The 24,663-nt window shown below is 39.6% G+C and overlaps 4 protein-coding genes across 4 annotated transcripts; 1 reads left to right on the top strand and 3 right to left on the bottom strand.

Annotated features, from left to right (window-relative positions):
• Window positions 967-2,827, bottom strand: LOC109710448 (CBL-interacting serine/threonine-protein kinase 12-like). Its single transcript, XM_020233011.1, has one exon. It carries the CDS (start codon window positions 2,695-2,697, stop codon window positions 1,249-1,251), a length of 1,449 nt encoding a protein of 482 aa, XP_020088600.1. The 5' UTR covers window positions 2,698-2,827; the 3' UTR covers window positions 967-1,248.
• LOC109710255 (CBL-interacting serine/threonine-protein kinase 12-like) lies at window positions 9,510-10,928 on the top strand. The gene is made up of 2 exons (XM_020232765.1): window positions 9,510-10,420; window positions 10,496-10,928. The coding sequence occupies exons 1-2, from the start codon at window positions 9,510-9,512 to the stop codon at window positions 10,926-10,928; spliced, it is 1,344 nt and encodes a 447-aa protein (XP_020088354.1).
• LOC109710400 (mitochondrial dicarboxylate/tricarboxylate transporter DTC-like) lies at window positions 12,676-16,418 on the bottom strand. The gene is made up of 6 exons (XM_020232936.1): window positions 16,185-16,418; window positions 15,955-16,038; window positions 15,125-15,186; window positions 13,633-13,994; window positions 13,230-13,444; window positions 12,676-13,115 (listed from the first exon to the last, which is right to left on the bottom strand). The coding sequence occupies exons 1-6, from the start codon at window positions 16,302-16,304 to the stop codon at window positions 13,059-13,061; spliced, it is 900 nt and encodes a 299-aa protein (XP_020088525.1). The 5' UTR covers window positions 16,305-16,418; the 3' UTR covers window positions 12,676-13,058.
• On the bottom strand, window positions 17,205-23,284 carry LOC109710399 (uncharacterized protein At1g04910). Its single transcript, XM_020232934.1, has 10 exons — window positions 22,705-23,284; window positions 22,233-22,322; window positions 22,015-22,114; window positions 21,519-21,589; window positions 20,941-21,029; window positions 20,280-20,400; window positions 20,056-20,199; window positions 18,865-19,196; window positions 18,495-18,735; window positions 17,205-17,803 (listed from the first exon to the last, which is right to left on the bottom strand). The coding sequence occupies exons 1-10, from the start codon at window positions 23,008-23,010 to the stop codon at window positions 17,477-17,479; spliced, it is 1,821 nt and encodes a 606-aa protein (XP_020088523.1). The 5' UTR covers window positions 23,011-23,284; the 3' UTR covers window positions 17,205-17,476.

Raw genomic sequence — 24,663 nt, 5'->3', positions numbered from 1 at the left:
CATGACCATATCTAACTGGGCCGGCTAATTCATGCGCTTCCGCCACGAACTAGACGTGTTTGATTTGTAATCGTTTCGTTGTAGATTTGGTATGTTTCCAAGTTCTAGAAAAAGAACTATCCTAGAATACTATTAATAGCACCAATCATTAGTATTATTAGATTTTCAACTCTTGAATAAAGAAATGTGCGGATAGAATGATAATGATATCCTCGAATTTAGTAAAGTGATTGGTGAAATAGTATGATCTAAGAGGTAAAAATGATTTAAAGGATAAATCTAACGGTAGAAAACTTTATAATACCAAATGCTTAGTTCAATTAATTGTATTGTGTTCGAACTCCTAAAAAAAACTTAAACCATATTTCGCCGGTAAGGCTAATTTGGACCTAGTATATAGTCGACTGGTCGGTTAGAGGAGGGGACGCTACTAACAAACACTGAAAAGGACCCTCAATCATCAATTGTAAATAATATATTGTCCTCAAGATTGCAACTACATATTGAACCATAATATATATTTAAAAATTGATAACCAACTGAAATTTAACAACTTCGACAAAATAATTAAAGGCGCCGTAGAATGAAAGTTATGAAATAGATCGTATCAAGCAAATAGCTATTATAAAATTAATTTGGTGGAGAAAGCCGCTTTTATATGTTTTATATTCATATATTTGTGTTAAAAAAATAGAATGTAAGCGTGCAATCATGATTATTTATTATTTGTGTAAATTAGACTAATTCACAAGTAGAGGAACACTAAAATTAATAACAAATTCACATTCCATTGAACATATTGCAATAAGGTTTACAAGCACAGTAAGTCCACTCTCGGCGCTCGCAACGTGTGTGTGTGTATATATATATATATATATACTTATATATATATACTACACTCACAAATATACTTCTCCACGCACACGACCTCATAATAACAGCAGTACCACGCACACGACCTCATAATAACAGCACTGCTGTGAAGATCACAACACTGCAAAACAAAATATGTATTTGAAGTTTCACGAACAATACCAAACTCAAAGATTAATGAATGAAGCAGGTAGCTTGCTACCTATTTCTCTAAAAAAAAAAAAATACCAAACTCAAAGAATCGCACGAAACAACAGTAAATAAATAGAATATTATTCCTTTATTCGATCTTCTTCTACATCCGAACAAAATCGAAAGAGGAAATTAATAAATATGTAAACCCCCGCACATATTAATTACTACTGCGCATGTATTCTAGCTTATTTTTCCAGTAGACCCGTCGTATACAAGATTCTGTAGACCGGGCTTGAGCCTCTTGTTGAAGAACTCTTCGTACTCCCCTCTATCCCCGGCCTTTCGCTTAACCTCAACGACGACGAGCTCCGGCGTGAGCTCGAATATCTCCGCGGCGATCGAAAGCGGCCCCATCCCCCCCTCCTTCATACCGTCGAGGCTCACCTGGCAATCCTTCGCCCGCACGGCAAAGTTCACCGTGCCAGCGATCTCCTCCAGCTTCTCGATGATCTTTGTCGCAGGCGCCCCCGACACGAACCGAGTGTCCTGCCCCCTCTCCTCGAAAAGACCCGAGAGGTCGAATCCCGGTGAGAATGAGATAATGTCGAATGCGTTCAGGCTCGTCGGCCGCGGCAGGTCGAACCCGTAAGTCGTGTTGCCGGTCAGCAACGGAGAGGATGCCGATGCTGTGAGAGCGCACGGGGTTCGAGGGGACGACGAGCACGAAGAGCCGGAGGACGACGAGTCGTCCCACTCGGTCTCTGGCTCGTCGCGCGGTGTCGGCGGCGGCGGCGAGTCGCTGTCATCGAAGCTGTGGATCACCTTGTCGTCCGCGACATAGAATTTGATTTGGCGGAAGCCTTTTCTGAACCACCGGTTCTCCATGATCTCCGGTATGGTGATCCTCCGCTCCGGGTTGGTGTCGAGGATACGGTGGAGGAGGCGGGTGAGCTCCGGAGAGAACCACCGCGGGCAGCGGAACGCGCCCTTGTAAATTTTACGGTACATGACATTAAGGTTGCGATCCTGGAACGGGAGATACCCTGCCATGAGAACGAAGAGCACAACTCCGCAAGACCAGATATCGGCCTTGGCGGCATCGTAGCCCTTTCGCGCCAGCACCTCCGGCGCGACGTACGCAGGGGTCCCGCAAAACGTGTGGAACAGCCCGTCCTGGCGCATCTGGTCGGCGACGGCGCTGAGGCCGAAGTCCGACACCTTGAGATCCCCGTTCTCGTCGACGAGGAGGTTCTCGGCCTTGATGTCGCGGTGGTAGACCCCGCGGGCGTGGCAGAAGTTCACCGCGGAGACGAGCTGCTGAAAGTACTTCCTCGCGACGTCCTCGCGCAGACGGCCTTTCGCCACTCTATGAAAGAGCTCGCCGCCGCGGACGTACTCCATGACGAAGTAGATCTTGGTCTTGGTGGCCATGACCTCGAAGAGCTGCACGATGTTCGGGTGGCGGACGCGGCGGAGGACGGCGATCTCGCGCTTGATGTGCGCCACCAGCCCGGACTTGAATATCTTCTCCTTCTCCATCACCTTGATCGCCGCCTCATCGCCCGTCCGCACGTTCTTCGCGTGGTAGACCTTCGCGAAGTTGCCGCGGCCCAACAGCTTCCCGACCTCGTACCGCCCCAGCAGGAGCGGCCTCTTCTCGCCGTTCGCCCGCGCCGCCATCGACACCATTTCGACGTTGATCGAATTAGTTTGTATCCGCAACAATATATAAGCGAAAATAGAAATATAGAATAGAACAGAGAACAAATAAATTTGGTTGGTGTTAAGTGCAATAGAAGGGTTTGAGAGAGAGGGAGAGAGAGGTAGAAGCTGTGGGGGAGAGGAGTGATTTATAGAAACTGCTGAGCTCTACCGACTACTCTAACGGAGCCGTAACGGCGTTCCGTAAGTCAACGAGGGCGGTGGCGCAATCACAAGGGCCATGTGAGATGGGTCTCTTTAACAGTTGTGCGCTAGCTTGATCCGACGGCTGTGATTGCTCCATCAATTGAAAACGTACATCTGTGGTAACAGGGAAAGCGCGTTTGAAACGGAGAGGTGGGGGATTTTTTTTTTTTTACATATATTATATTTTTTAATTATTAATTAATTGGGGTATTAGGTGGCAAAGTGGAAGAGCGACTAATGGGCTACCACTAACGTACAAGTCTGACGTGGACAGCTTGGGAGGTTGATGATCTCTTCTGATGAGATCAGAGCCGTTCGTTTCGTGTAAGGTACGGGAGTTGATATTTGTGCTGGCTCCGCGTGGAGGAATCTTATATTGTCGTATTTGCACCACGTTATTAATAACAAGTCAATTATATATTTTTTTTCAAATAAAAGTATAATAAAAATATTTTTTTTACAATTACAATGGGACATATACTTTTAAAAAAAAATATTTGATTAATTTGTTACACTACGTTATCAATAATTTGTTGCATTCTAAATTTTTCCTCGGCGTGCGCTCGTCACAGTTTCGTGTTTGATCGGATCCCGTACGTACTGAGCATTATTTTTCACTATATATGTAATATATTTTCTTTCTTAAAAAAAAAATCAGTAAAAAGTGTGTTTAAAGGACGTAATTTAGGAGCAGGGGCAAAATTTTCTGGAACACGACCAATCAGAGACAAGTTTAAGCTCGGCTTGCATATTAATTAGTAAGCCAAACCAGAGCCAATCCATTTATTTATCAGTACTGGAACTTAAAGATGCATGTTTGTTCATGTATAAATTTTTACATATAAATATTTTTTAATTTAATATTAGTGCATACCTAAAAATCTTTATGTATATTAAGATACTGCTTTCACAGTAATATTATTTATAATATTTTTCGGCTTTAATTCATAGGCTAATTAAGCTCCAGTTCGACTCAAGCCAGTTGAGTTGGGTCCTATTATAAGGGGTGGAATATGAGCCAATTTAAAAACAATGAGCTTTGTTTATAATCCTATAAAAAAGAAGAGGGATCGATTATAGGAAAAATGGCTTTTCGATCATGGAGAGTATAAATTAGTTAGAACATCAATAATGGGATGAAATGTAAGTTTGTGGTCTTTTCGACATTCCAAGGGAAATATTTCTCTAGATATATTAAATTGTAAAAATACCAAATACCTCTTCAAAACCTTTTTTTTATTACAAAATGATTAGAATATATATAACTTAAAATGAGACTATTGATCTGAGAAATTGGCATCACAACTTAAATGGATTAAAAAAAATAGTATTTGAATAGGAATTAATTAGCAATGGATAAACAATATTCTCGAAAAAATATTTTGGATAAGGTTTACATGTATGATCCACATTCAAATTACAGCATAATTTGACCATCAATTATTTAAAATTTGAATAAATAATAATGGATGATCTAATTATATATAAAGAGAGAGAAAGAGAGACACGTTATGAATATTTTCTTATATAAAAAGTACATTATGGAGCTCTGTTAACTTACTAGAAAAGCTATATAATTCATGCTACATACAATACGTGAATTGTATTAGTCAATTATGTCCATCCAACAAAAAAAAGTGTTGCACTCTTTTGGATTTATAATAAATCATATACAATTGACAAATTCTCATATCACAAGTGATAACCTCTATAGATGTTATCTCTGATAACCTTCTAATTTATTTCGTTATGCATAAACTCATCATATATCCATGTGCAAGAAAAAAAATTATGTCTAATTATGAATTCACAACACATGCCTTTTAATAGTGTGACTGATAATAGATGTAGATTAGAGATGATATATAGGAAAATGGTAACTTACATCCACAAAACTCATCCCATGAAAACAACACAGAAATGATCTAAATACTTTCTTAACTTACCGACCGTCCCTAGAGCAAGTGATAAAGGGCTTGATGGTTGGTATCCGAGATCCCAAGTTCGAATCCTAATTGATTCACATTTCCAGCTAAGTTTATTTCTAAATAAAATAAACGAAACGGGTAACATACTATCTATCTTTTTTAAAAAAAAAAACACTAACTTCCAACATGGCAAACATAGCAGAGTATTATGTATATATGCTTGATTTTTTTCTTTTTATTTTTTTTCTTTCTTTTTCTTATCAAATTATGAGAGAGTGAAAGCTATAATTCATGCAACAATTAATGTTCCAAGAAAAGATAACAAATGAGGTAGAATGCGAACATTTAACCTATTACCGTAATTACGGGGTCTATGAATATGACTATAATATTATGTTTACTAATAGATTGATCTAATAAGAAATGACTTTTAAATAGTCTTGAAAAGATTGTGTAACCACAAATTGTGGATTTAGGATTCAATGCGCTTTGGTGCATTTTTTCTGGTTCTCTGCTGATGTCCAAGTAGACCGAGTTTATTAAAATTGCATCACAATTAACATTTCATTTTTTATTTTTGAAAAAACAAATCACATCTTGTTAATTCAATTATACATGCAGGTTACATAAAATGTCATATGATCATTTTTTAGAAGTTTTGTATCTTCTTCCGACCGAATTGTAAAAAAGCGTGATCAATTATTTTCAGAGGGCGTGATTGATGACGGATGTAATGTGCCACCTAGATATTGGGTTGAAAAAGAATAAAAAAAAAAGAGAAAAGCATCACACATCACTTGTGTAAATATACATTCTAATGGAATAAATTTATAGAAAATGCTAAGAAGTTATGGACATGATTTACAGTCTTCTATACGTTGGATCCACATTAGAAATCGTACATTCTCCAAATGAGGTGACTCAATGGGTCTCGAGGAGGTTAAAACTACTACCTTCTTACTTAGAGGGGACAAGGCTCCGGGGCCAGACGATTTTTCGCTCATCTTCTTCTAGACTTTTTGGGAAACGACCAAAGATGACATCTTCAGAGTCTTCGTCGACCTTCAAGAGGGTAAACTCTGCACCAAATCGACAAACTATTCGTTCGTGTGCCTAATCCGGAAAAAAGGAGGAGCTAGCAAGTTCAACGATTTTCGTCCTATCAACCTCATAAATGGAATCCAAAAAATCATTTCCAAGGTTCTTGCCAACAGGATCGCTCAAGTACTACCTTCTATTATCATGCCTACACAGTCTGCTTTCCTTAAAGATCGACATCTAGCAGACTCGTTCATTACCGCTAGTGAGATTGTTGCCTGGTGCTCCAAAACAAGAAAAGAATGCGTCAGCATTAAGGCTGACTTTGAAAAAGTCTTTGATAGCGTCAGGTGGTCGTTTCTGAAGGATATTATGAAGTAGCTAGGTTTTAACGACAAATGGTGGTCTAGAGTTGCCAAGTGCATGTGCCACACAAAAGTAGCAATTCTCGTGAATGATGTTCCGACGAAATGGATTAAGATAAAAAAAGGGCCTTAGGCAAGGGACCCGCTCTCTCCTTATCTTTTTCTCTTGGTGACTGACAGTCTCGCTAGAATAACCGAAACTGCCAGGAGAAACGCATTTCTTCACGATATTGGTCCCTCAGAAGACTGCATTACTATCCTTATTCAATACACCGATGACACTATCTTCTTCTGCGAATCTAGGAAAAGCACTCTTCGAAACCTTCGATTCGTTTGGAAATTATTCAAAAGGGCTTCTAAACTTAGGATCGATAAAACAAGTCTGAAGTCTACTATTTGGGAAGCAACCCAGACAAAGCTATCGGCCTCGCCTTTGTACTGGGTTGCCGCGTTGGCACTCTCCCTTTCCGGTATCTGGGATTACCGCTTCATAATAAGCAACTAAGACAGGAAGATTAATCCTTACTCATCAATCGCATCAACACAAAAATAGAATGATGGAAAGCAAAGCTTCTCTCTTATTGGGGAAGGCTCACTCTCGTTAACTCTGTCCTCTCGAATCTCCACATCTTCTTCTTCTCTGTTTCTAAAGCTCTTAAATGGGTTCTGCACCGCATCGAGGCATTAAGAAGGGCCTTCTTCTGGAAAGGTTGCGCCAAAATCACAGGGGATCTTGCCTGGTCAATTAGAAAAGTGTTTGTAAAAGCAAGAAGGATGAAGGGTTAGGAATCAAGAAAATGGAAACAATTAATACGACTCTAATTACCAAATGGTGGTGGAGATTCTTTAACGATCCGAAGCTTCACTAAAACAAGCTTGTCAAATCACTTTACTATAACAAAAGAAGGCCCTTACTGGAGGGTAGGGCTTTCGTGCCATACTACAATAGTGGAGAGGTGTGTTGTGTTGCCCCGGCGTCTTCAAATGCGACGTAATTTACAAGCTTGGAGACCAGAAAGAGATCCGAATGTGGCAGGATATCTAGATCGGAGAAAGTTCATTGTGTACACAGTTTTCGGAACTGCTTAGCAGGCCACCAAACAGGGATATCACAGTGGCACAGTGCTGGAACTCACACGGGTGGCGGTGGCGACGTATCTGCCGTGGTCTAGGCGTGGCGCAAACCGCACAGAGTCGCCGTCAGCTTCAACTACTCAAGGATTTGCTTGGAAACCTTAGCCCAAGCTCTAGCCCAGACTCAGTGCTATGGCGATGGACTACCAATCAGCATTTTTCAATCAAATCCCTCTAGCTAGTCCTTTTAGACACAGGATTACGAGACCTAATGAGTCACCTTATTTGAAGAATGCATATTCCTGTTAAAATCAAAGTATTTATATGGCTGCTACTACGCAAGAGACTTCCAACCAAAGATCGGCCGCATAAACGCGGCTTGACAGTGGACCAACAGTGTGTTTTCTGTGCCCTCAACACAGAAACCTGTGATCACCTCTTTTGTCACTGCGTCTTTGTAAGATACCCTCTCCATAGTGCGGAAGGATCGACCTTCTCAGAGTCCACGGAGGAGGTCATTGGTCTTTGGAAGATGGTGAACTGTCTTGGCGAGGTCGAGAAGAGTATTAAATGCTCAACCATCCTGACTGCTACCTGGTGGGTGGTCTGGAACGCACGGAACAACTTTATCTTCAACGACATTTAATCAGTCCCTTCCCTCTTGTTGGAAGGGGTCAAACGTCTAATCACTGCGTGGAATGAGCTATCCGGCGCCCACTGAGACTATCTCTGCCCGTCCTATCTTGCTTTATGTTTTTTTCTATCTTTTTACTTTCTTTACTTTATGCTTACCTTTTGCCTATCGGAGGTCCTGATTGCTTTCACTTTGTAAGTTTAGTTCATTTGACCCAATGAATGAAATAGATAGTTCGCTATCTTTTTCTCAGAAAAGAATTTGCAATAAAAAAAAAAGGTGTTAGAATTAAGGTCTCACTTATGTTGAACGGACTTAATAAAAGAACCAAAGGTTTATATTGTAGGTTGGACTAAAGGTATGGTTCAATTTGAGTTCGAGCTATTAATTGCGGTCCTGTCACATGAATTAAATTTCACATTTACAAAATATATATGACTAATACCTTTCTAATAACATGAAAATTATTTTTAAGAATAGTTTTCTAATAAACCAAATTAACACCTCCGAAGGTTTGGAAAAAATGTGAAACTCTAGCATGGACTCATGTAGTCATGTTTTAATTATAGACAAAATCTAATTATAGTGACACCTATGCAAATATGTGCACCGTATGCGATCCATCCCTGACTCCACGCAATCGTTTTCACCGTAAATGTAACATGCAAAATTGATAGAACTTTTAATGATTTCCTGATCCATTGTAATTTCATGAATCACCCATTCTGATTAATTCTCTATTTTAATATTATTGATTACTCTGATTAATTCTATAGCCTTTTCTCATATACCTTTGATTAACCTGAAAGCTTTTTCGTAATTTCTTATCCAATTCTGAATAAGTGATTCACTGATATACTGTTTGCATGGTACGAAAATTTTCTATCGTAATTAGAATTTAGGAATGAGATAAAATATCTATAATGGAATAGATTGTTTAGTCTTCAAATCATTTTGCCCAAAGAAGATAAAACATCTCGCCAGTAAAATATACTATTTTACTAAATCATAAATGCTAATATCCGTCGTGGATCGAATATTAAACTCCTATATTAATTCTTATTGCATAAAAAAGACTCATATGGAATAATTTATTATTAGATAATTTATTTTGAAATCCAAACAAAGTGAATATGAATAGATAATATATACGGATTTATAAAATTCACATATAAAAAATATTTAATCACAGCTAAAATTTTACCATGTTTTTCCACGTGTCATACAGTTATACGTCCTCCGAAACATTTTCAAAATTAGTAAATATAAATATCCTACGTTCGTATACTACGTACATCCCTAAACAGTTTAATAAAGAGCATTAGTAGGCGATAAACAATTTGCCTAACAAAATCACAAATCGACCAATCCCCTTTACCCTTGTTATCTAATCAAATAAATTCAGTTAAGGAGTCGTTAATTTTGATCTCATCCATATAACTCATCTCACTTTCCACTTAATAACTTTTTCCCCTCCCGCTCTATCTCTAAACACAGTAGTAAAAATAAAGAGAGGAGAAAAAAAAAATCCTCTATCTCCCGTAGCATCAGATCATGCACACCTACGACGAGAAGAAGAAGAAGCAGCCGCAGCAGCGGCCGCTTCTTCTCAATCGGTACGAGAAGGGAGAGCTCTTGGGCGTGGGCAACTTCGCGTGCGTGTACCACGCGAGGCACATTTCAACGGGCGACGAGGTCGCAATAAAGGTGGTAGAGAAAAGCAAAATCTTCAAATCAGAGCTGAGCAAGGAACACATCGAGCGCGAAATCGCCGTGCTCTACCGCCTCCGCCACCCCAACATCGTCCGTCTCTTCGAAGTCATGGCCTCCAAGACCAAGATCTACATCGTCATGGAGTACGTCCGCGGCGGCGACCTCCTGCACAAGCTCTCCACCGACGGCGCGCTTAGCGAGGCCGTCGGGCGGAAATTCTTCCAACAGCTCATCTCCGCGGTGAAATTCTGCCACGCGCGGGGCGTCTACCACCGCGACATCAAGCTCGAGAACCTGCTGGTCGACGAGAAGGGTGATCTGAAGCTGTCGGACTTCGGCCTCAGCGCCGTCGCCGAGCAGAAGCGCGCGGCCGCGCTCTTCTCCACAATGTGTGGCACTCCGGCATACGTCGCGCCGGAGTTGCTGGCGCACAGGGCCTACGACGCCGCGAGGGCCGACGTGTGGTCGTGCGGCGTCGTGCTCTTCGGCCTCCAGGCGGGCTACCTCCCCTTCCGGGACATCAACGGGAAAGCCATGGGCCACAGAATTCGCAAAGGCGAAGTCCGGTATCCGAAGTCGTTCTCCTCGGACTTGACCGGCCTGCTCCACCGGATCTTTGTCCCCGATCCGACTAAACGGATCACGATATCGGAGATCATGGAGACGTCGTGGTTCCGAAAGGATTTCCGGGAGGTGAAGTTATACGACAGGTGCAGCAGCTTGGACAATATCGAATACGAGCACACCCCCGGGTGGGAGCTGAAATCGGAGTGCTCCTCCGTGGCCTCCTTGCCCGGGCCGAACACCCCGACCACGCCGTTGTCCAGCTCGTCGTTCGACTCCTCTCCGGCGGCGAGGAGGCTGACGAAGCTCAACGCATTCGACATCATCTCCTTCTCGCCGTGGCTGAAACTGTCGGGGATGTTCGAGGACGGAGGGTGCGAGCGATGGTACACATCGAGTGCGGAGGTGCTGGAGATCGTGTCGAGGCTCGAGGAGATCGCAGGATCGGTTGGGTTCACCGTGCAGACCAAGGATTTCGTGGTGAGCATCGAGGGGAGGGAGAAAGAGGAGGAAGAGCCGCTGTGGATCGTGGTGGAGGTGTCGGAGCTCACTCCGGATGTCGCCGTCATCGTGGCGACGAAAAAGGGAGGGGATAGGGAGGAGTACGAGGAGTTTTGCAATAACAAGCTGAGCCCCGGACTGCAGAGCCTCAAAGGCAACACTTCTCTTGAAAATGCGGCATGTGGAGTGCACTAACCAAATCAATGTGTTCATATTGAGGTTTTAATTATTAGTTAGTTAGGTTTTTGTGATTCTTTTTTTTATCTTAGTCTTTTACATGTCTGATGTACAGTAAATTTTTACATATTATTTAAAAAAAAATATTTATTTGCTCGGATCATTAACAACTATATATTCATATATTTCAATGAAAGGTTAATTCAGGGATATGCGCGCATTATGCATGGACTTAAAAAAAAAAAAAAAAACTCCGCATTGTTAGATGCGCCGTATTTGAATTGTTTTTTTTTTTTTGAGAAAAAGGTAGCAAGCTACCTGCTTCATTCATTAGGCAAGATGAATTAAGCATACAGAATGAAAGCAGCCGGAGCTTCCTTATAAAAAAGGATACATCGAAAAGAGACAAGCAGAGAAAGAAAAAAATAATAATAATAATAATAAAAATAAATAAAAAGCGAGGGAGGTCAGGTGGTCAGGTGGTCAAAGAAAATCATTCCAAGAGGCCAGCAGTAGATTGACGCGCTCAACCACCCGAGAGGGGTTGGGAAATTTATCTCGGAAGATAATATGATTTCTCTCTGTCCAGACGACCCACCAGACTGCCGCTAAAACTGTTAGACCTGTAGTTCTATTTGAAACATCGCGAATATTAGAAACCGTAGACCAGAGAACCCGGACGTCATCGGGGAGTGACGTGAGGACTGCCGAACTGTCCGCACATAGGATAAGGTATCTGAAAAAAACGCAGTTGCATAAGAGGTGATCACAGCTTTCCGCGCTAAGAGCACAAAACACACAGTTTTGCTCCACCCATTGACCTCGAGCAAGCAGTCTATCGGCTGTAAGAATTCTTTTGCGTAGAAGTAGCCAAATAAACACTTTAATTTTAGCAGGGGTTTTCAATGCCCAGATGAAGGCACTCGTCGGGTCTCTCTGCCCAGCATCAGTGAGAAACATATAAGTGGATTTTACGGTGAATATTTGATTCGATGTCCAACGCCAGTTAACCGAATCCGGCGAATTAATAGGGCAGAAGGGTTGAAGTAGGGCCTTAAGCGACGCCGTATTTGAATTGTTGTATGAATTTTTCTCGTGTTTAATTGTGTTCCCATAATTCCTAATATTTCTGTATTGTTATGCAACACGTGCAACATCGTTCCTAACTACAAGATAGTGAATGTATATTTGTTGGTTTAATTATATTTTGGCATTTATATTCCTTACAACTTCTCATTCAGAAAATTTTAAAATTTACTAAACCGGATGGATCGTAGGCCTAGCATCATCTGTTCTTCTTTGAAAAATGCAATACACGAACACTAATGTACTTACCAAAACAGAACCTGTTTGACTTTGGGTCTAGATTTTTGCGTTTGATACTTATCCGATTTGAACTCGATATGAACCATTCATACCTGGTCCTTGAATTGTTGCGATGTAGCTAGGAGATACAAATCATACAATGGGGCTAATTACTGCGCGAATCATAACAAGTGATTTGAAGAGTTGGGTTTGGGCGGGGGTAGGTGGCGCGTGTGGGTTGGCAGGCGAGGGAAGAAAAACTGCTCCACAACAAGATTAAAAATTCATCCGGCATCAAGTACTTCATGAGGCCCATTGAAACAACCATCTTGTTCGAAAAACGGATCCGAATAATATCAATAGTTAAATAAACCACCATCTAATGACTAATTTGAAATCTTTATTATCACGACCAAGCAGGTAGACTATATATTGAACCAAAATTATTGATGCAGTAGAATAAATCTAAACAAGATCGGCATTAATATATTTATGTTTTGGTGATGAAAATGTGAGAACATCATACATAAGCAGTACGAAGCCACCGCCAACAAAGACGAAGAAGGGAAACAAGAAGGAAATTTAGAAAGTCTCATGAATTAACCCTCAATCATTCAACAATAAAGAGTTAATCCAAGATAGCATAGTCAGTGAACAATCAATTTATTTGCGTATAAGCCGAAAAATCGCCAGGGAATCCTTCCCAAATACAACAATTATTAATTACTAAAGTCTAAAGAGAAGATATTTCAATGTCTGTAGAAGGCTGCCTATTGAAGTTTTAGAAGCCGGATAAGCAAAAAAAGAGAGCTCGCAGAAAATGGATCACATTTACGAAAACTCCTACAATCCGATGGTCTTTTCGATCTTTTGGATTTGATTCAAAAATATCCAAGTCATCTGCAACAAATCATATTTAACAATAGTTAAAACATGTAAGACAAAAAGAATCTGAATTTGAAATTTAAACAGAGTAAACAAATTAATTCTCTAGAAAGTGGAGTGTAGTTTTACCATGACATGTGGAGCAATCCTCACGCAGTAGACGGGAAAGCCAGTGTAAAATTTGAACGGCCCTCCACTTTTTAAGGTCTTAAGGGCACAATCCAAAGATCCAGTGTACGGATATTTACCATTGGCATCAGGTTGCATCTTCTGAATTTGAGTTTTCACATAATCAAAGGGTAAGCTGCATGCAGATGCGAAAAATCCAGAAACAGCGCTTGCCCCTGCAAATGGAATGTATAATGGGATTAGATAACGCCCAAAGAAGCAAGATTCAAAGCCAAAATACTGCAAAATCTAGGAGATTACATAGTCGTAAAGCATAACAGTGATTTAAACTCACGAAGGAAATACTGGAAAATAGCAAATTTTAATCTTGAAATAAGACTCATAAACAGCATTGGTATCTTACCGACAACGGTACTGACTTCTCCAAAACCAAGTGAATCCCTGAAAAGTTCAACACTCTGATCATACGAGGCAAGCATACCCATATTCAGTGCCATTGCCCTCACCACAGTGGGGCCCGCTCCTTTCCAAAGAGCCAAAACCCCTTCATCTGCAATAATACGATAGAGTGCATGAAAAGCATTTTTGTAGTTCCTTCTCTGTGCTAGCGGTAAAGTTGCATCAGCCTGCATTCTGATGAGTGCCAAATCAGCTGGGTTCCCGACACAAGCTCCAATTGCTCCAGCTGTTAGACCTATAGCAGCTTTCTGAAGCAGTGGCAGTGGTTTTCCATCATTAGCCTCAACTGCTTTGTTTGTCAGTACCCTGAGCAGTAAAGAAAAGGACAATTGATAACTCAGACGGCATCAAGTTAGAAGGGTTTTTAAGATAAATCATATGTATCATCAAATTAAGACAGCTGCGACTTCTTCAGAGGAGTTTAACAAGCTTGAATGGATAAATAGCCAATAAGCATACCAGTTAAAGTTGGAAAACAACAGGATATTATATTTTACAACAAACCAACATTTGGAATCCTGTAGTGTTCACTAGAGATTATTCCTTGGAGAATGAAGCACTTCAAGTCATTTTCAAGTAAATCAATACGCAATACAATAGAAGAATTATTGTATTTATCATAAGATATGTCTAAAGCATAATAAGAAGATATCCTATCAAACCGGAAATACTTCGAACTATTATTACAAGGGTACCATCAGCGACATGCACCCTGTATCCGATTGACACCTTAGTTGATCAAGCTCAAACAATACATGATTTGAGTTTTTTTGGGACAAAGCTCCAAAAGTTCTAGGAACTTCACATTATTACTAACAAACAGCTCTTCCTAGGACCTCTCATCTTTGACAACACTTGAACATAGGAAGAACGCCTCTTTCTTACGAAGCAGTCTAGCTTATATTGCTTATTATTCTGTATGAGATGATGCAATTGGCTAAGCCAGATCTGAGCCACACTGGATAAGGTTTTCTGTGGTGATTCTGAGCATGTAACAATCTTGTTGGCGACAATTAATTTAGTAGCTCTTCAAGCCATCAAGCCGGTTGGATAATTTGGTGCATCAAACCATAACTGAAAAGATCTTCATCCTGTAAACAACTTATCCAGCTAGACATTATGATCCCAGTTGATTCTAGATAAATGGTGAACGACTTCTCATGAAGGACACCCTCCTTAAACCTTTTCGGTGCAGTAAAATGTTTTTCTTTTACTCTTTTAAGTACTGGCGTAATTAGATATACGTATTCTTTTTTTGCTAGAAACAGTTCATCTTAATTGGCCAACACAAAGTGGAAATGACCAAGATGTTTTGCGTAGGTTGCTCTCATGTGTTTTGTGTAGGTTGCTCTCATGTAAATAGCCAGAACTTTAAAAAATGAATCCCTGCAGGATTCCAGCATAACAGAACATATGTATCAAATATATGTATGTACCTGAAGGATCCCAATCTTGCAGTTGTGTAGGTAGCTTGCCTTAGTAAACCAGCTGATAGCCCCTGCACCAGAAGAGCATATCAGACTCTTGCACAAGGACTAAAGTTACACAAGGCCACTGTCTGTGCAAGAGCGAGAACAAACACAGCATACATTCATACTACTACTACTACTACTACTAGGTAACAACTCAAAACAAGAAGCCCATTATTTTCATAATATCTTACTCTAGAACTCACTGGTTTTCCATTATTCGTGATGGCTTACTTTAAAAGTTACATTTCAAATTAAAAATTCGCCTAAACCTACACAATTTGAAGTCTCAAGCTGCAGAGGAACCACTAATGCCACAGTCGACTCAATAGGCTACATAAACAACATCCTGTCCCATTAATAGTATCTCAAACTAGCTAGATTTTAGAGGGGCTATCTTTCATTAACTATGTTCAACACGATAACGATAAAATCAAATGTCCTGGGTTCAGCTAGCTAAATTATGCTAATTGAGCATGTCCTAACACATAATCAAAACTTTCAGAATTTATAAGATGGATTTGTGCAACTTGATAACGAGAAAAATTCTACCACATGAGGAGAAGCTTGCTCTGAAGATGTTACAGCAAACCTTGTTGTTTTCCCATTCGAAACATACAAGTTTAAGATAATTGACCATCAAAGAGCCGAATTCAAAAACATTTCACTAAGTTTTAGTACCATAAAACTCCTAATTACAGTAAACTTGTTCTATCACCATTCAGAACGGTAAAAAAAGGTGCCCACAACATACCGACCAGTTATATACTCAAAAATCACCTAAAATTATCACAAACCTTGTAAAAGGATCCGAACCCCTCTTGGGCGAGCATGTTCTTCGTGACCTGAACCGCCGATCCCTGCCCCAATTGGATCCTCACCTGAAAGAAGACACACCACCATTGCAAATGATCACGATCCAAGAAGGATCGCCAACTTAGACCACGGATCTCGAGATCCACCAACAAATACACCATTCGAACCACACTCCGATGCGCAGGAAGAGGGAGAAGGGCGGGCGCTCTACCTTGACCATGTCGATGGGTTGGATAACGCACGTGGCGAGCATGCCGGAGGCGCCGCCATTGACGAAGGGCTTGATGGTGGTCCAAACCCCGGATTGGGTCTTGAGCTTCGCCTCCGCCATTGCCGCACCAAAGGAGGGGGAGGAGGAGGACGACGAAGGGGGCGAAAAGCTCGAGAAAGGAGGGAGCGAGGGCTTCGGAACAGGTGGCGGAGGAGAGAGAGGGGATGGGAATCTAAACCTAGGGCGAAATCCTCGAGAGGCCCACCGGAGGTAGTGGTCGTGGAGGCGTGGGGACCCAGTGACCCACGCGCGCTCCCTTCGGGGCCCGGGGTCGCGTGCTGGGCGTGTCGGATAATTTGCTCCGACGAATACGACGCATTGTTCTTCCGTACCTGTACAATACACGATCCTGCTATCTCCGCTTGTCTTGTGACCACTAAAATTTATACGACCGGAAATAATTAATGTGTTGTTAGCTGAGAAAATTTTTTAGGGACCCACCGTCCAATGTCCATGCATTTAGCATCTTTTGTTTCGGACCAGTAATTTTTGTTTTCTTTTTTCTATTACATAATTTGATCTTGTTTGATGTGTGTATAGGCTCTTTTTTTTTTTGGGTTGGTCCACAAAAAGGAGTTGTAGTTTATACACAGCTAAAAAAGAGAAGAGCGAGATTTTTTTTTTTTTCTATGAGAAGAATAACTCTAGAATTTTGATTTTAATAACTAAACAAAAAATTGCTCTAAAAGCTAGAGCAAATAAACAGTTTGTTCGGTAAATTGAACAATGACATTTTAACTTTTTATCTCCATTTACAATGATAAAGCAACGGTAGGACTCAACTACATCAGGGAATAAATAAAAGGACACTGGCTGAGAAAACAGAAGCAGCTAATAGATGTAGACTTCCACATTGCAAGTTGACTCAAAAATCTTAATGGGATACTGCATGGTGAATTGTAAGAACTCAAGCCACACACAGCCTCAATGCTTCTTTCTTTGTTGCTTCAAAGAGGTATCTTACTTTAAAAAAAGGAAAAAATCTTTGAAGAGCTATGGAGAATACATGATCTCTGCCAACAATTGAAGAACACCAAAAGGAATAGCTACTTACCGTGTCATTCCATCGACATATTTGATATCCTGTGATCTCAGGATGGATCAAAGAAACAAATGCCTTCTGGGCAAAAAAATTTAAAAAAATTAGTCATTGTATCCTACCTCTAAAAAAGAATCCAAAAATTTACAAGAAATACAAGGAAGTCTTTCTTTTTTCCTTTTTCCCTCCCTTTTCACTGTCTCGTGCGCAAAATATCAGAAGAGCACATGCAACCCGGAGATCTTGGCTGCCTGTAGATGCTTCTACCTCGACGCCTTGCTGTTGCTCTTTGGTTCTCCTCAATCATCTGCCTCACCCTTTCCTCGAACTCATTCCATTGCATGGTCTTGTTCTCGGATAAAATTTTGGCAAGCCGTTTCTTGTTGGGCCGTAAGGTTGGGGTGCGTCCCCTTCCGTGGTAAGTTCGATACCCCGTCACAAGAGATGACAATTGGCTCCCGGAATCAGTCATTGCAAAAACATCAGCTGACGCACAAGCTATGAAATCCAACGCTGCCAACTGCAACAAGAAACACGTACTTCAGGCTTGGATTCTTAAATAGCTTCTCTACTTAAGAGAGCGGAAGCTCCCACAAACTACTTTGTACTAGATGTTTAATTCTAAAGAAGCCAGGAATCCAACATTTCAACTTCATGCCATAATTATGCTAAAAAATTGAAGCATAGATGGTAGTAATTGCACACAAATTACAGAAGTATGTAGCACATGATAGAACTGAAAGTTTCGGTGGCTGGCACATACAAGGAGAATATGCAATTCACACGGGCAAGTGGCATGCACAAATTTGCTGAGCATTCAGGACAATTGTTAATATAAAGAGATCGATGATCAGTATGTCAGTTAAATTGCCTAGTTTTCAACTTGCAACAGGCTATTATAGCACAACTATTTTCGCATTTAATTCACTGGTCCTCCTTTCTTTAGTTCTTTTTTTCCTCCTCTCATGTGTTGGCTCTGTGTAGATGTCTCTGAATACTAATTGATGGATAGAATTAGTGTAGCAAATAATAGTGATTTCTGGCATACTACACACTCAATTTTCCTTTCTGTATGATTGATGGCATTGTCAATTGAATTTTCTGAAGAAACAATAACTGCAGCAGAATTTTCCACATCAAATCAATGCACCCCTGAGATAGAACCATAGAAGTTGGTAGTGGCAGTGGAAAAGATGCATGCTAGTATGTACCTGGGAAGAGAAATTCCTGAAGGGGGCAAGTTCGCTTGTTGTGAGAAGGTCCTCTTTCGTGACTAAATTTGGATAGACTCTAATGAATGGAAGTAATCTAGAATGACCGCCATATATGTGAGATCCAGCAAGGTAAATATAAGTTTCACGACTATATCCAAGAGCAGAGAGCATTAGTGCTGCTTCCTCTGGCATAAGCGGGCATCTTCCCAAGTTGCGTAGTTCTTCTGGGGACACCGAGCTGCAGCATTCCCAAATACACAGGATATTTATGAAATAATATTGAAGGCAAATGAAAGGAAATAATTGTTTTCTATAAGAATCTAAGACGAGTTGAACATTTTGTATGTAGTCAAACCCATAAGCTTACCCATTTCTAAATCGCATGACTAGTGTAGGAAAATGTATCTCCCTGTATGCTTGTAATTCCTTCCTCTCTTTCTCTCCACCACCGAAATCACATAGAGAGTACGCTACCATATCCATCTCAAACCTCATATGTAAAGCAAGATATTTAGCAGGACTTGTCAGATTGTGATGAATTCGCAGAGAAGTTTGGGGCCTATGATCTCCAAAGAGTTGTTTATCCAACTCAGTGAGTCTTGAATCATGCTTTCGAATTCGTCGCACCAATAAAGAGCCAATTTCTTGAATCTTAGGAACAAATTTTAAAGCATGGAAGTTACACTTGCATCGTAGTGTCTGCAGGAGCAAGTTGAGGAACAAAATAAAGATGAAACTGACATATGTATACATGGAATAAGAATTACTTTTATATAAAATCTATAAAATTGTGAAACAATTATATAGCAACACTAGATGCTTTCTTAATTATGTTACTCTAAATCAGCATTATTGTCTAGAAATCTTTTAGGAGCACATGTGCATAAGCATGTATTTATACTTTCCTCTGTTTGTGTCTATATATATATATATATATATATATATATATATATATATATATATATATATATATATGCATTGAATGATAACAGGCAAAAACAGATTGTTTCTGAGATTGATGAAACCATTGTTAGCTATTTTGAATTTCCTAACAAAGTTTCAACATAACTGCAGTATTACCAAAATTAATCTTATGTCGAACTGATAACCTAACATTAATAAATTAAATCTCTTTCCAGAACAAAAATGAAGTGAAGGAAGCTCATCTGGGAGAATAACCAAATCTCTTTCCAATTCTGTTTACATGGTAATATATTTACTATGATGCTATATAGGTAAAGCTAGCCTTCAAAAAGCTATGCCTAACAACACTCAATGCACACATGGAGGATCTTGGGCTTCGAATGTTAGAAGCAGCAGTGGTCCACCATGAACTGCATCCAACCTTTAATCCGTACTACACCCTGAATTACACAGGTCACCTCTTTTATGCAGGGGTCAAATGTTGTAGTTATAGCAGTTCTCATCTAGAGGTTCTAAAAAGCTAATTCTTATGCAGAGCAGTGAAATAGAGAAGGCATTAATAATGATAAAAAACAAAAAAGCAAGCTCGACAATTTCATATCAAACATAAACTCATAAAAGCATGAAAATGGACCTGAAGATGCAATGGTAATGGATCAAAGGCGAGTCGATTTCCAAATCCAAGGAAATGGACAACACTGTTTCGGCGTAGAAGAGGAAGCACGACTTCAATAAAATAGGTAGGTTCAGCCTCTTTCATAATGTCCATATCAGTGATCTGGAACATATAAATAAAAGGGTTTATGCAATTCTCATAAAAATAATCAAATTGTATCATGAATGAAAAAAGTTACCTACTTGGCTGCCAATCGCCTCAAGATCTAGTGACTGAAGGTGCAACGGCAACTCTTTCACTATATGCACATCATCCTTCAAATAATCTATGAAGAAGTCTTCCTGGTATATATCACCAAACTGGCTGCAAAAAGAGACCAAAAAAAAATGACTTAGTCAAGGTAACACCATAATATTCTCTTTTTTTCTAATAGCGACACCATAATATTCTCTCTAGCTCTATTTAAGAAACAGAAGCAATAGAAAATGGATAATATATCAATCTACATTTGCTCTTGGGCTGCAAGGTAGTCAACCTAACACCATTTGACCTCTAAGGTTATTCTGGTTTTCTCAATCCATATTCACTACAAAACCTCCATTGAATAGTAGTAATATAGATAAAATATTTATATACCTATGTCTCTCTGCAAAATATAAATTTCCATCTATGCTCTTTAAAAACTTCAATAAAAAGATTATTTCTTATACATAAATTGAATGACTCTCCCAACTTATATTTTAATGACTCCCAACTTGAAGGATATATTTGTACGAAATTGCACTTTCAAGGGGCTGATATGTAATTCAAATTTTATATGTGCATATACGGATGTTTTTGCAGGGAGATATATGCAAAATCTTCTATAGATAGAAGAATGTCATCAAAATTTATAGATCATACCTGGCATCTCTCCACACGCTGCTGTAAAGAAATTTGGGAAGGACTAGAGTTGCATTGAGTAGAACAGCTACTGCAACAGCATTACATACCTGAAACATAGATGCACAAGAAAGTGTGACAACGAAGCAAGATAAAAAAGATTACAACAGCCAAAAAGATTACGACAACAATTTCCCTGTTCCAAAAAAAAGGACTATTTATCTTCATTCAAGCAGATCAAACATCAAAAGAAGTCATAAACAGGTTCTTAATTGCATGCTCACCACAAATATATATATATATATATATATATAGGTTAGGGCTGCTATACTTTCATGAGTATGGACACCTTATAAATTTTCGGCCATTGGATGAAGAGATCTGCTGTTAAGATCACAGTAGTCCTCAGTTAAGATGATAGTGGTCCCCTAGGGTTGAGTGGTGGTTGGTTAAATAGTACGACGACTTAACGGGTGGTAATGGTCAAAGGGGTAGATCTAACGGTCGAAAACTTATGAGTACAAAAGAGTCTATACTCATAAGAGTATAGTAGCCAGACTATATGTATATATATATGAATGATCATTTTAGAGCCTTACAGCAACTCGTTGTTGGTTCAGACCACCATTTGCGCTTACTAATATGTATCCAGTACCTTTCTTGCCATGCCCTGTTATAATGAGATCACCAATTAGAAGGCAGATTACCATCCAAAGTTAAAAAATTGAAGCTATGTTTATTAGCCTTCAACTAACTTATTTCTTGGGGATCATCTTAAATACATATCCTAGTGTATTACAAAGGTTGGTAGGGTGTCCATTTCTCTAAGCTAAGACAGATTACTGCTTGGCTTAATTATTATTAAGCTCATAATTCTAGAGCATACTGGCGATAAAATTGATCAATTTGTAGTACGGATGGATAACCAATGCATCTAACGAGTATCTCTAACTAATAACAATCAGAATCTTGTAATTTGGTTTCCTTTGTGAGCCAATCCATATGTCATCTATCCAATTAAAATCAAGATGACAGCATGAACTATTGAGAGTTCTCATGTGATATATGAGTGTATCAATTATGAAAAGTTATAACCTTGGTCAATATAATTCTGCTCTTCTGCACAAGGCTTCCACATAGATGCTTGTCTATCTGGCTCCTCCCATAATGCCAATTGTCCATTTCCATTCTCATTCTACCCCAATGAAAAAAGAAGAAAGGGAATTAAAAAGATATTAACTTTAGTGAGTAGAGGTGGCAGTAATAAGAACTATGGAAATAAATCATCAATGCAACTATTCAATGATACAAACCTTCATTAAAGCGGCAGAAGCCAAATTTATTAGCCGGCCATACATCATCAGTTCAGTAGTTTCCTTCTCAACATGTCCTTCTCTAACATCCTTCAGTAATAATCATAGTTAATCAGATTAACTATAAGTTTCTGAGTGTTGCTAAACTTAGGAACTGCTGAATATGGTTACCATATAATGAGCAGTTAATGTATAAAAAATGTTTAAAGTTTAGAACACAACCTATCTGAATCAGAAAGAAGAATTCGAAGCTTATTAATTGCTAAAATTAAGAAGCAGTGTCATTCTTTAACTTTGGCGCGACATGTTTGCATTTATCTACCTGTTCAATAATCCATCTAGCCGGAGTAGAGAATAACCATACAAAAATTGTAAAACATGAATAACAATCATCATGATCCTAGCATTTCCACACATTAATGTCTTAGCAATCCCAAATTTCACATAATGAATCGATTGGTCAATCTCTTACCTCCAACCCCCTCGATACGCCGGCCATTGGATCACCACGAAACTTTATTTGTTGAACAACACAGAGCATCAATGAATCAAGGACGAAAACAGCACCCAACAACACAATGGCAAAAGCTAGTGACCTCAAATGCCTCCATATCACCGCATGCCTCTTCGCATGAGGCGCGAGCTTCGACTTCCTGAAATACAAGTCATTACTCTTCGCCCCGCGAACAAAACAATACCTCCCCTGAGGATTCATCTTCACGGAGGAAATCTTAAGAATCGAAGATTCATCCAAACTCAACAAACCCTCTTTCCCCATGAGAGCATCAATAAGAGCTCACAAAAGCCCCCAAAACTCTTCTTCAACAGGTACAAAGTCTCCTCTTTGATGGTAAACTCAACTCACCAACAACCCATAGAATAATATTATTGCTTATTGACTAATTCAAACCCTATTTCACCTTCAAATGATATCACTTCCCTTCTCTAATTGGCCTCTTTAGGGGGGTTGTTTTAGGTGTAGGGTTTCATCAATCTCCAGCAGGGGAGGTGTAGAAAATGAATTGGAGGGGAAAAGGAAAAGGTGGAGGATTCGAATCGAAGGAAAGGCCGGATTGAGACAGGAGACGTGCGAAATGGGCGAGCGACCCCTCAACGAATTGGGGAAAAGGGGGCGTGATCGAAGGGTTTTTTTCACCAAACGCGGTGGGTGCTTGTAGTCTCGTTAGGGTTTTCGCCATTATTGTAGAGAGGAGGAGGAGGAGGAGGAAGGAGGAGGAAGAAGCGTCGCAGCGAAGCAATGGAGGGAGGCGGGTAGAAGAGGGCGGGGCAGTTGAAACCAAAAAGACATTATTGCGTGCACCGGGTGTATCCGTACATATCATGCGCTAAACTAATCTTATATTTAGTTATCAGTTTTAAACTTAAAATCTATTATAATTGCTCGAATATAACTAATTCAAACAACTCCTACATCCTTATAAACTTTTTAAGAAAATGTACACATTCTTTCAAACTTCAAAATATTGTCGATATATTTTCTTAACTAATCAATTTACTTTTTAGTGTGTGAACTTCAATTTGCCCCTGTGTGATTTATTTCGTTCTCAGTTTACCATCTTATAATTAATAAACTTACACACAATTATTCAATAGTTTTATCTCTATTTTTATTTAAAAAATCTACTATCAAAAGGAATGGCAAAGTAAAATTTTTCAATAACCATAAAATAAGTAAGTATAATTTTAAACCACGATGTTAAACTATATAATAGTTAAGCATAATATTTTGAACAGCATGGCTGAAAAAATAAATACGAGCTAAACTACTAAGCAGTAAATTAGAGTTTATTATATTTTTAAGTTTTATTTTATTTCTTTTTTCTCCGACGGATCTGTAAATGTCACAAAACTATGGAATAAGTTAGATTTTAGGATATTGAAGCGATATTATATAGCATTTATGGTGTGCGAGATGTACACCGGGTGCATGCGACGGTTTCCTCGAACGAACGCGGGATCGGGCGGTTGGGTGGTGATTTGGGTTGGGTGGATCGACGGTCTAGAAGCTGTTGAGGAAAGGGCGAGTGGTTGCTGGGCGCGGGCGCGCCGCTCCTTGGAGAAGTTAAAAGAGAATCCCAGAGCTACACAGAACCCGATGCCAAGTTCGAAATATAAAAACAAAAACGTGCTACGCATGTCCACCGCCGAATCAACCACTCTTTTAAAAAATGTACAGTAAATTCAATCGTGTATTGTGACTATTGTCTTTATCATTATTTTAAATGTATTTTAAAAATTCAAAATAACTATTGAATGTTAACATAAAATTTATAAAAATAAGTTGATGGATAAGTGCGGTTATACATGTAGAGCAAGGATTAAATATCGTGATACGAGATCATGTCGAAAACTTATGGAATCATGCCGAAGATTTTCCGGCACGGTATAACATCTATAACTACTATTAATC

This window comes from Ananas comosus, linkage group 5, assembly GCF_001540865.1.
Source record: "Ananas comosus cultivar F153 linkage group 5, ASM154086v1, whole genome shotgun sequence".
Classification (NCBI taxonomy): Eukaryota; Viridiplantae; Streptophyta; class Magnoliopsida; order Poales; family Bromeliaceae; genus Ananas; species Ananas comosus.
Note: the sequence above shows the minus strand (reverse complement) of the source record. Positions and strands in the feature narration are given on the sequence as shown.

Bases quoted from the DNA above. Each gene is read 5' to 3' on its own strand.
- LOC109710448 (XM_020233011.1), bottom strand. From the start codon at position 2,697: ATGGTGTCGATGGCGGCGCGGGCGAACGGCGAGAAGAGGCCGCTCCTG.
- LOC109710255 (XM_020232765.1), top strand. From the start codon at position 9,510: ATGCACACCTACGACGAGAAGAAGAAGAAGCAGCCGCAGCAGCGGCCG. The intron at 10,421-10,495 runs GTGGGAGCTGAA...GCCGTTGTCCAG, and splicing joins GAATACGAGCACACCCCCGG to CTCGTCGTTCGACTCCTCTC.
- LOC109710400 (XM_020232936.1), bottom strand. From the start codon at position 16,304: ATGGCGGAGGCGAAGCTCAAGACCCAATCCGGGGTTTGGACCACCATC. The intron at 13,995-15,124 runs GTACATACATAT...TTTACTGCTCAG, and splicing joins GCAAGATTGGGATCCTTCAG to GGTACTGACAAACAAAGCAG. The intron at 13,445-13,632 runs GTAAGATACCAA...TTCCATTTGCAG, and splicing joins AGAAGTCAGTACCGTTGTCG to GGGCAAGCGCTGTTTCTGGA.
- LOC109710399 (XM_020232934.1), bottom strand. From the start codon at position 23,010: ATGGGGAAAGAGGGTTTGTTGAGTTTGGATGAATCTTCGATTCTTAAG. The intron at 20,401-20,940 runs GTATGATCTATA...CTCTTTTTGCAG, and splicing joins AGCGTGTGGAGAGATGCCAG to CCAGTTTGGTGATATATACC. The intron at 18,736-18,864 runs GTAAGCTTATGG...GGAATGCTGCAG, and splicing joins GTCATGCGATTTAGAAATGG to CTCGGTGTCCCCAGAAGAAC.